The sequence below is a fragment of the Lycorma delicatula genome, chromosome 4 (genome assembly GCF_047948215.1).
Source record: "Lycorma delicatula isolate Av1 chromosome 4, ASM4794821v1, whole genome shotgun sequence".
NCBI classification, from domain to species: Eukaryota; Metazoa; Arthropoda; class Insecta; order Hemiptera; family Fulgoridae; genus Lycorma; species Lycorma delicatula.
In genome coordinates this window covers 139182267-139194897 of record NC_134458.1, presented here as the reverse complement: position 1 = coordinate 139194897, position 12631 = coordinate 139182267, and the positions used below count along the sequence as shown (strand labels likewise).

The 12631-nt window shown below is 27.7% G+C and overlaps 1 protein-coding gene across 2 annotated transcripts in view; it reads right to left on the bottom strand.

Annotated features, from left to right (window-relative positions):
• Positions 1-2230: 2230 nt before the first annotated feature.
• The window catches only part of Cox10 (Cytochrome c oxidase assembly factor 10), a 29951-nt gene continuing 19550 nt past the window's right edge, over positions 2231-12631 (bottom strand). For both annotated transcript variants that reach the window (XM_075364270.1, XM_075364269.1), the window contains exons 6-10: positions 11753-11928; positions 10580-10759; positions 8378-8512; positions 6585-6705; positions 2231-2402 (exon numbers count right to left, since the gene is read on the bottom strand). In XM_075364270.1, coding sequence (XP_075220385.1) covers positions 2291-2402; positions 6585-6705; positions 8378-8512; positions 10580-10759; positions 11753-11928 — 724 coding nt within the window. In that variant the 3' untranslated portion in view covers positions 2231-2290. The remainder of the gene's footprint in view (positions 2403-6584; positions 6706-8377; positions 8513-10579; positions 10760-11752; positions 11929-12631) is intronic.

Here is a 12631-nt window from a genome sequence, read left to right as displayed (position 1 = left end):
GTCAGTAATAGGTTCTAACTCTTTGTACACGACTCTGTTGGGCACTATCCACTACTGCCAGTCTTTCTGGTATTTTTTTGTTAATGCAGGTTCTTCCAATTTTTTCCATTTTCTGGACTTGATTGTTTGTTCAGATGGAAGAGCGTTTCTACTGCATATGTGGCTTCTGGTTTTATAATTGTTATAGTGTCTTATTTTTGCGTTTATGGATAGACGTTTTTACTGAAGGTATACCTAATTAATTTTTGTGCTTTAGCTAGTTTTTGTTCTTGTTTGTTATTAAACATTATTGATTAAAGTCAACGTTCTATCAACAGTATAAACTAATGATATTTATCTGGTTATTACAATCCATACATGTAATCAGTTGTACTCTTACATCTTCCTCCATTCTTGTGAGCTATAAGATGGCTTCCATTAAGGAGTACCTTAATCATTATCAAATATATGTGGCAAACTTCTGAAAGTTTATATTGCATTTAGTGTTCTCTTCTTCACCATAGAGTAAGGGTAGCTGACTTCTTAGGCCAAAATTATCTAGCTGTCAAGTTTTGGTTAATTTTATTCCACTATCATAAATAATTACTATTCCACCTATAAGAAAAAGTGATTTGATCATCTAGAAAAAAATTCTACTTTCAATTTTATTGAAAGTATAAATGAAAATGTTTTTCTTAATATACATGTATTAAATGTAAATCTGAAGGATGTAGATGCCTTATCTATGTTATATAAGGCATGTTGTACTAATATAAATTGAAGCTTTCAAAATGTAAATTAAATTCAGAATTTCATTAAACATCTTTTAATCTCAAGGTTAAAGATTATGGAATTAAGTTACTTAGATTTTGTAGAAGGATGACAAACTAATATGGACCAAATACATATTGATTACAGAAGAGACATTGTTTAGTGTTTTATTGTTTATCTACATGTGTGTAGATAATGTTATTAATTAAAGTTGATTCACCTCTCAAATTTTTTTGAGAGGTTTTCTGCATTATTTATGAAAGTTTAATTTCAATGTTTATAACATAAATAATTAATTATACACTTTTCAGATCAGAGTTTTTAATAGCATTTTAATATAAATCTAATTTATTACTCTAATTTATAATAGTATGGAAAAAAAAATTGTGAAGGAAAGAAAAATTTTCTTTAAACTGGTAAGAATAGTGCAGTTACTTCACACAAGTATATAAATAATATGGTCAAATGTTCTGTGTTTCAGTGAGGCAACTTTCTTCTTTAATAAGAAGCAATTTTGAATAATAGACATCTTCATTATTATAACTGATATTAAATACAATGTTAAAACATAGTTTTAAAACAGAATTTCCCACTTTAATAGCAGTTAATTTTAAAATCAACCAAAAAAATTTAAAATGTGTCCTTTGTCCTTTATTTTAAATATAACAAAAAATCTATTATTTAAAGACTATGTAAAATATTAATAATACTAATAAAATTAAAACACTTAACCAGATAACTGAAACAATAATCATTTTTTCAATAGTAACAAAGTATAAAATATTTTTGGGAAAATTTTATATATATATATATATATATAAATTAAAAACAACAAAATATAAAATTTAATGCACAAATATAAGTTTAAGTATTATTAATACAACTAGAAAGTACACTCATAAGTACGTCTAAAAAAAATCTCAAAATGTTTGCTTTCTACTGGTTTATACTGTTAGTACAATAGTATTAACAGTTCAATCTTTTGTATTACTTTAATGTGTGATATTGTCTTGTTGCTTATTTTATGGTCAATAGCTGTATGAGTAAAGTTTTATTAGGTACTCAGGATGATTTTTCAAGTACAAAGAATTACAGTTTTAAAAGAATAGTATTGTTCTGATGAAAGTGTTTTCAACTTTGAAATCGTTTACAAACACATTTCAACAAATATAGCTCAATTGTAAAGTATATTTCTCAATACCTTTTTTAAGTTCTAGATTAACTGTTTTACCTCCTGCAGACTTCTTTTTGTTTCTTAGGATAAAATTTAACCTGAAAGGTCAGTCTCAATTGATGGATGCAAACAGGACTTGAATACTGCATGCATTATTCTAGATGAAATATAACAAGACATCTGAACAAAAGAAAGAACATTGCGAATAATTTATTGTTTAATATGATTATTTTTTCATAAACTGGGTTTTTTTTTAAACAGCCCTTGTGTAAATATTCAATCATAGTAATAATAGCATTAACACAATTAATATAATTACTATTTTTATTCTAACATTTATTTGTTACACAGCTAAATATAAATAAATTACAAAGAACTACTACTGTTGGTTGTGTTTGTAGGTGTTACAACTAAGTTTAGTCCACGTGATCGAACTTCATCTTTATTAATTGTTTTTTCTCCATTCTCACTATCTTTCCTGAAAAAAAAAATATATATTTGTTGGTTAGTTGCTTCAATTTTTAAATCTCTGTGCTTACAACTAACTAAAATTCATGATGGTAAATTACATGTATGTTGATAAATTCTTTGAATTATTCATTACTTAAATTAAATCTTATACATGTATATTAAATACTTATAGCAAATTCCTTATATTTGTACAAATCTATGAGATTAGTTGGAGAATAAATCGCCTAAGCAAACATCAGCTGTTCAATCACTTTTTAGATAATTATAAAATTTAGTATTCAAATACAGCTATTTTCTTTTAATATTTCTGTTTATAATTATTTTTTATTTTTTTAGAGATGGCCTCCTTTTGCCCCCTACAGTCATCTCAACCTCCTTGAGGATAAATAATCTAAACAGGGAAGCAGGAAAGTCCTATCTAATGTAAGAGAACTGTAGCAAAAGAATACATAAAAACTTCAATATGCTACATTAACCTATAAGGAAACATTTAAAAAAAAAGGGGTTTTAACAATACCAACAACTCTACTACAGCTTAAATAATAATTATTATTAGATTTCAAAAGTTTTCTTATTATTTTACATCTACACACAGTGATGTTTCTTGGCACCATAAGATCACAAAATGAAGGTAGATTTGAAAGAATTTCAAAAAACTGCTAATACAAAATGTTCATAATTATGCTTTAACATTTTTAGAATTAAAAATGGAATAACTTATTTAATTCCTTAAAAGTAGTGAACACAATCAAGAATACTAATCTGGTGATAAAACAAGTTTATTATTATTTATATTTATTAATTTGTCAACTCGGTATTGATATTCTAAATAAACAAAAAAAAATTATGATATACAAACACAAAAATGTTATACTAAATATAATATTAAACAAATAAATAATGATCAGGCACAATTCAAATCTAACATATACTTTAACCACATTCTAAAAAAGTATATGCAATTTTTAACTAAAAAAAAATCCCTTTTGGCATGCCAGAAGGTGAAGGTAGATTTCACCAGTGCTAAGTAGGGGATAAAATAGATTTCCACCTTAAAGTTAATGGTTGCATGTGAAAAAGGTTTCACATGTTTAGCATACGACAAGCCCCACCTTCTTACAATTCTAGCAACATTTTGGTCATCCCTTGCTGTAAGGTTAGTCATAACAAAAACTTTAGACAAATGTTTTAGGTATGTTTAGAGGACTAACGACCACTTTAAACAGATTCAATACTGTGCCTATTAAGAGAGGTATGATTCTTAAAAAACTTTACTTAGATAAGTTTTAGGCCCTTATCCAAAGAATAGTAGGAACTTTTAAACATCGATATTTAGTTACAGTTTTAGTTATAAACAAATTTGACATAATTAAGTTATAGTGATATTTTGTTTTTTCAAAAAAGTCCCAGCATTCCACCCACATGGTTTGGTCGTTATATTTTATGTATTATAATCATTGACGGAAAATTACAGCAGTTATCGTGTCCACAAGAAATATATTTATATATACATGGTGATTCAAAGAAACAGGAAATTAAAAAAATTAAATAACGTTAATGAAAATTTTTTTTTATAAAATGAATTTTATTTCATGTAATTGTACAAATGTTGCCATTTTAGGATACATATATTTTAGTTTATTTTTTTTTTTTTAAAGATGACATCTTCCAGGTGACCTCCTCTTCTACGTAAACACTCATGAAGTCTTTTCGTTAAATTGTTCATGGTTTGACGTAACATCTCAACTGGAATTTCCGCAATTGCTTCTCGGATCTTTTCCTTCAGTTCTTCTGTTGTAGCAGGTCTACTGTGGAACACTTTGCTTTTAAGGTGACCCCACAAAAAGTAATCGCAAGCTGAGAGATCAGGCGATTTGGGAGGCCATCTAATGTCACCATTTTGTGAAATGACACGTCCAAACAATCGGCGTACAGCTGCCATCAATATTCATGCAGTATGTGACGTTGCTCCGTCTTGTTGAAACCAGGCTGTGTTAAGAATTGGTGGAAATCTCTTTTGTTGTTCCACAACAAAGGTTTCAAGCACGGCTACGTAACGAGTCGACTTCACTGTAACCGCAAGACCGTTGTCATCCTCAAAAAATAAGGGTCTATAACACCGTAAGATGACATAGGACACCACACGGTCATTTTCTGGCTGTGCAATGGACGCTGGTGTAGCTGCGTAGGATTTTCTTGTGCCCAGTATCTGAAATTTTGCTTGTTAACAAATCCACTGAGGTGGAAATGCGCTTCGTCTGATATCCACAGTTCGTGAACAAACTCTTCGTTATCATTTATCTTCTGAAGCATTACATTACAGAATTGTGCTCGCACAACTGCATCGTTCGGTTTCAGTTCCTGGACGATCTGCAACTTGTATGGATGGCATTGCAAGTCCTTCACTAACATTCTTCGAACACTTGAACTATACAATTGTAAAGATGCTGAGAGACGACATATTGACCGATGTGGACTTCGTGTGACAGCATCTTGTAAAGCTTGAACATTCTGTGGTGTACAGACGGTTCGCTCACGACCTGGAGGTTTCTTTTTCATTGCCGAACCAGTTTCCTCAAAATTAGATATCCATGTTTTAATTGCATGTGCTGATGGAACACGATCGTGCCGTCCCAGATTAAAATGACGGCGAAATTCTCTACGCGCTCCCTCCACACTGTCATTGGTTTTGTAAAACGCTTTGATAGCAAATGCACGTTGCGCACCACTCCAAGGATCCATGACAACTAAATGGCAGGTTAGGTTAGAGAGGCTGGCGCCACTTATCAAGTGGTACCAATCGCCCACAGCTACCAACATAACTTTCAAAATTTCCCGTTTCTTTGAATCATCCTGTATATATAAACTTTTGAACTGATGGTGGTTTTGGGGTCTGGGGGATGTGAAACGTAAGATGTCAAAATTTTCCTGAAGTCGAATCATTGTACCCATTAAAATGGGTAGCTTTCTTATGAAATCTACCTTAAAAAATACCAGCAATATCAGCTGATGCCAGATTGAGAATATAGCATGAATGTCACAAGAGCACATGAAAACATCGTTAGAGCAAGTTATTTAAAATGAATTTATAAAATTCAGTTCAGTTTGTTGTTTCAAAAGTAAAGATTTTTAAATAATTTTTATTGAACATTGTTACGGACAAAGCAGTAAATATTCATACTCCTATTTCTGCTTTAAAACTATTTGCTCACTTCAGATATGAATTTATAAAAACCACAAAGTTCATAGAAGATCAAAATATAATAATGGGCTCATTTACTATGTTACGTGCATAGTATTTGAAAGCAAATCTCACTAATATCAAATACAATGACAAATCCTCAGAAATGAAATCACCTATTGATAACAAATTCATAGCTTATGCATGATTTATAACCTTTTAGTAAAAACCTTTGAGTCATCATGACATAATTTTTTTTTAACCATCTTGTTTGCTTCGGCCAATGGGTTAGTGTTAAAAATTGAAAAAAATGTACAAGAATTTTAGTAGAATTATACCATTATGCTATATGTATATCTTACAGGTATGGAATAATATTCCTAAAATATTACAGAGATATAGAGAACAAATTATGGCTCCATTACAAGAAACCAATTGCTAGATCTACAGATGAAACTGAAAACTAAATCAGAATATATCTGGAGCTGAAAATACATCAGATGAATACTTAATAGAATGATAAATTACATTTAAAGACATTGAAAACCATGAAAAGAACATTTATTTTCTTTTTGTATTTATTAAAAATATTATTATACTTGTGTTATTTAATTTTTTAAAAATCATGTAATACAAGACATAATTTTTTCTTTTATTTACTTTAAAAGTAGTTAGCTTACGAATCAGGCTATGTTCTTGATATTAGCATTTTTTTAAAAATGTATGTTACATTCATAAATCTATAATTTGTCACTTCCCTATTTTATTAGCCAGTACAGTCCCAAAAGTGATAAAAAAAATGGTGACTTGATTTCAGTTGTTTAATTTTAATTGGTTCTGTTTCAATGATAGTGGTAGTACAAATGAAAATGCGTTTTATATATCATTCTGTTTCTTTATCTGCATAGTTGTAATTTTTAAAAATTGCATTACATCTAGAAGACTTTTATAATAGTAAATCACTATAAATATCAAATCATAACAGTTGAATATGTTAAGTTTACTTACACAGTATGTAATTTTTTTTTATTAATTAACATTAAAATCATTAATAATGGTAAATGGATTAATGAAAATCTAAATAACTGTCTTGAAGTTGAGCTATCAGATTCCTTATAAAATTGCCATGCTGAAAAAATAATACAAGATTAAATTAATACTTTTAATAAACTATGATAAGTGATATATTAATTAAAAATAAAAAATAATGAATCTTTTTGTTTTAATTTTAGATAATAAAATTTAAAAAACTAACAATTTGACATTTATTAATATAGATCACCTTTTCCAAATTAAATATTTAATCTTTTTTGATACATGAATCCATAAATTATTGTATAAAAAGTAGGTTTATTTATTTCAACAAATAATGAAGAAAGGAAATTTTTTAATTTTGCCGACTGTATTCTTTCATTGTTCAATTTATCAACATTGGTATCTAAAATTTCTGTTACAAAAAAAATTAATCTTTTCATTTAACACGTTAAGAACTAAAAACACATGTCATGATGCCGTATGCATCAATTCCTCAACTATGCAGTTAATGTGTTGCAACTATGTGTTAATGGCACCACAATGTCTTATTTCGTACATTATCATGAACTGCCTTTATTTGTGCTTTGTAACTCATTCAGACCTAAAAAAAATTCTGCAAGTCTGGATTTTGTTCTAGAACTTCTCTGAAAGTTTCCACGCTTAAAATACAAGTATATTTAATATTTTTTTATTAAATAAATCTTACTACTTCCTGCTCTTGTGTTAACTTGTTTTTATTGCTGTAGACAACAGACATGTTAAACTGTATGACATTAACAATTATAATAATTAGAAGTTAAACAAAGATACAAAAAGATTCATAAAATAATTGTCAAATTCTAGCTCTAACATAATAGCTTCAAAGTAGAGGCCACAGAGATGTATACTTATCAATTTTTATAAACAGCAGTGACACAAGTGCACTAATAACCAGAGCATTATATCAGGTTTACATCTTTACTCTTCCAAAGGTATTGAATGTATGTCAAGATTTATATATTTTTCTTCTTTTATAAACCCAATCACGTGCTTTTACTTCTTTTGATTTACATATTCTGCACTAACAGTTCTTCAAAACTTTCTGAATAAACAATATCCAATTGTCAGGCCTTTAATTCTTCTAACCCAACTCCAGTCCACATAGAACAGCAAGAAAGGATAGAGGTCCATCTGATTCCTTACACAGAATCTTAGAAAACCCTTTGGATAGGAAAGGCTTGCCAACATCTGTGTTTCTCACATGTTCATGTTGAGTGTGGACATGAAGAATCCCTACTGGTTCTAGAAAGAAACCTGCTGATTCAGACTAACAAAGGTCTTGAAAATCTTTTATTCCAAAAGTCTGCTCCATTCTTACCTTACCATGTCTGTCTATCTCTGAACTCCACTGAAACTCAATAACCAACAGAAATTAATTCTTATAAACACAATCTAGCTAACTGAAGATATAACATCATTTTACCTTAAATTGCCTAATTACTGTACTAAATAGGTATACTAGTAAAATGTCTATCATAGCATGACCAACTTGTATAATAGAATATAAATTCAGTTTATCTTATCTCAATTTATTTATTCTTTGAAGCAAAACAGATTAAATGTAATGATTCATAACGGATATTTTTTATTTTTCTACAGTTGTAATATTTCAAAATATGAGTGATTGGGACCAACTAATATGAACATATTGAACAATCCATTAATTTTTTTTTTCATTAGTAAAGAAGTGACAAGCACAAACTGGATAAATTTTAGCCAATACATACCTAAATATCCAAAATAAATGTTAAGTGGCAAAGATTCTAAGGCAAACCAAATGTTTGTTACATCTAATAGTGGTGCAGAACATGAAAGAGCAATGATGGCAAGCGTGTAACGTAATGCAGTTCGTCTGCAAAGACCTGTTAAAGAAACAAAGTAACATGAATTATTTTTTAGGGGGATTAGAAACTTTTTTCAAGAAAAACCATTTTTTCTTCTTACTTATCAAACTTAAAAGAACATGTATGTTGACAAATTAAAATGTAACACAGACTATTAATAGTTTGAATTATTAATCTTGCTAACCCTAAGACTTACTTAGTACACTTCAGAGAACTCAACATTGTACAATGTTCCATGTAAATATAATGAAGTCTAATATTTTTAAAGGAAAAAGAAAAAGTTTTCAACCTGTCTACAAAAAAAAAAAAAAAAAATGGTGAGATCTAACATTAGGTAGATAACACTGTTTTTTTTTTTTTGAAAATTTAGTTTCAAAACTCAAGAAATAGATATATCATTTACACAAAAATTAGACTAATTAGAAGCCAAAATGTTCAATATATTTTGCTTTTTTCTACCTATCTCAGAACTGTAAATTTCCTTAGGTTTAAAAATGTAATTAAACATTTTTTTAAGGTCAGTGTTTATTATTCAACAAAAAATCTGTCTTAATTTTCTAATTCTCAATTAAGCTAATAAGCAAGATTTTAATAATGATGATTTGGTTTCAATGTTTTAAATATATAACACCACCTTTTCGTTAAAAGGACTGTAACAGAAGTAAGAAAAATTTTCTTATAAATATATGTCTAAACATTTCATTTTGGTCTATCTTTTATAAGGATTTTCTATAGAATTTCTAATTTAAGCAACTGACAATTATATACCTTAAGAATTGAGATATCTTAATAAAATTAAGTTAACATGTTTAATCCATTCACATTTCATGTTAACAACTTTCCTGAGTGGGATGTGCCAAAAACATTGATCATCCATTCGGATATCTACCTTAAAATCTCTAAGTTTTTCAATATTTGATATAAAAACAGGAAAAATTTCCAATTTATTTGATATACCATGGAATGTGATGCAAGAGAGAATTTTTTTCAGCATCCATCATCTATATCTTTATCTTCTGAAATATTCAATGTCATGAATAATGAACTAACAGGTAAATAAAAATGGTTTATTTTATTTAATATTATCTTAAACATTTCTGAAGGTATTACACCTTCGTTAGATTAATATTATTATAAAGACTAATACATAAAAATGTAAAATTAAAGTCTGGAGCAATTTTCAATAATAAAAACTGTTTTACTTCATAGTTCATGGAGCAAGATGTATATAAAATATATTACTTATTCTGACAGTAATGATAGGTTTATTTTTAATTAAATGTTTTGTTACATTTGGAAATTTGCATTTTTCATTTTTAAACATGGATTGTTTACTAAATGTGGTTTTAAATATTGAATTTGTTTTTCCAATATAAATATAACCACAAATGATTCTATAAATACTACATTTACTACAATTGTAGTATAATTTATTTTATTTATGTTTCTTTTTAAATATTTTTTATTAGGTTTAAAGACTAAAGATAGATTTTTTTAATTAAAAAATCTTTTCTGGTTATGGAGATAAGATACTTCTATAAAAAGAACCTTCTAATGGGAATTGTAAATAAGTTATCATTATAAAGCTGTAAGGTTATTATATTAATGAATAGCTTTATCTATATATGTTACTGATTATTAGTGCATCCACTTTGTGCAATTATTTTTTTTTTATGAAATGCTATTTAATATTTCTTATCTCCTTGTGAGTACATGACAGCTCTGTATATCATTTTAGATAAGTATTTTCTGTATTACTGGTTGGTGAAATTACTGATTTTGTAGTGTTAGTGGCAAAGGATTAATGATAAATAATGCTTTGAATTATTCACACTTATATTAATATCATAATTCTTTTTTTTTTTAATTTTTAAGCACAGATGAATGATTAAATATCTTTTTTAACAAATTTGGTTTCTTTGTTATAATAATCATATTCACTTTTTTGTATTTTTTTATTATGTAACATATAATGAAATTTAATATATCATTATTAATATAATGATATTTTTTATTATATATTTTGTTAACCTTTAATCACGTGATTTTTTTTTAAATTCAATTTTCTTAATAATAATACAATACCAGGATCAGTAACAGCCATCATTCGATAACCAGCTCTAGAGTACTCTGGTCTCAAATTCCATGAAAGAGCATTAAAGTGAGGAAACTGCCATGCATAAAGAATACCAGCAAGTACCCAAGCACCAAGTTCAAGTCCACCAGTACAACTAGCCCAACCCATGAGAGGAGGCAGGGCACCAACTAGACCAATTGAAAATGAAAATATAAGTAATGACAACTGCAAAATCTATTCTCTAAAAAAATATCTGAATATGAAAGATTTAATTTTAAAGATTGGAAGCAAAAACCACTACTTAAGAGTCTTATCACAACTAAAACTAAATCTAAATCAGATTTTTAATCACTTCACAAGCTTCTTTTTCTCTTTAAACATTTGTGTATATATATATATATATATATATATATATACACATATATATATATAATATATATGTATTCTTATTGCTGTATTAATATATATATATATATATATATATATATATATATATATATATATTAATACAGCAATAAGAATTCTGTTAGATGTTGATCTAGTCATAACTTTTTTTTTAATGATGTTATGATGAAAAGTGAATTCTGTACAGTTAACAATGCCAAACAGTTAAAAATGGGATTCAAATCCAAAATATTCTGGATTAAAGACAAAGATGCAATAGTTTTACTATGGCAAAGGGAATTTTTAAGTAATATAAGTAGTACCTTAGAACAAAATTTGAGTCAGGTGATGTGGTTAGTAACAACTATAAACATCAGTTTGATCACTTTATTCACATGCATTTTAGCTTGTCACCACAGAAAGCTAACTAAAAATGTCTGTATTTATATTACTTGACATATACAGTTCCCAAGTTATATCATACTAATTACTATTTAACCTAGCTTTCAGCAATATCTTGAAAACTGGCCTAAAAATAAAAGAATTTAAAAAAAATTTATTCACTCCTAAATAAACTTAAAAAACTAAAGAAATCAAGGAAAATTATTACACAGGTTACTTTAATAAGCACTATATTACTGACAACAGATTGAAGAACTGTTAAGCTGAATCATTTGTTTTCATTACAAAGGGTTTAGATTAAGAATATGATTTTTAATGGTATTATTACATTATAGGAACAAAAAACTAGTACTAATAATAATTTTAAAAAAAGATTAATTTTAAATGTACCTTACCTATAGAACCCACCCAAGTATTAATAATACTAATTCGTTTCAGTGGTGTATAAACTGATGTATATAAAATTAAATTACTACAACCAAGAAGGGCAGTTATACCATTGACTCCAAAATATAATACAGCAAGACCACTAGCACTACACACAGCTGCAAATCCCAATGCATGTACTGGCCTATAAAAACCAAATATAATTTATTAAATTTATCACTTTGTAAAAAAAAAAAAATGATAAAAATTGTCTAAAAGCAATTAGCATCAGCAATATAACATTCAAGATATTTACCAAGTGCAGGGAGTTTTTCTACTGGCTATACAGCAATAATTGGAGCTAATATACACTAACAGACCAATACTTAGTAAAAATGTATTTTTTTATCTTACTTTTGTAAGATAAAAACCAACAATCAGTGGTATATGGGTATATACCACTTTGTAACTTGGGTAAGTTACAAGCATCCCAAAGAAACATTTCTTTAAAAGAGGATATCTTTTATCGCTTCATAAAAAAAGAACCATAAAAAAATACATATTTGAATGATTGTATTGCTTTTGACCTTATAGCTCAGGATTGACCAAACTGAGTTTCTTCCAATTTGGCTCAAATATTTCTATATATGAGACACTGATCTTATTATTTTTTTTTTTTCAAAATTTGTTTAGGGTGATAGGGGATATAGCAAAAAAAAAACAATTTTCAACCTTTAGAGGTATTTTATTGAAAACTTTATTACAGCACATTTTTACCTTTGATGCATATATAAATGAACCATAATTTTTTTTAAAAAGTCAACCCCCATGTCTTAAAATTGAAATGTATGTTTTTTGTTCTTTTGCTCTATCCCCCTTCGGTTCAGATATTTTTCAACAGTCTATAC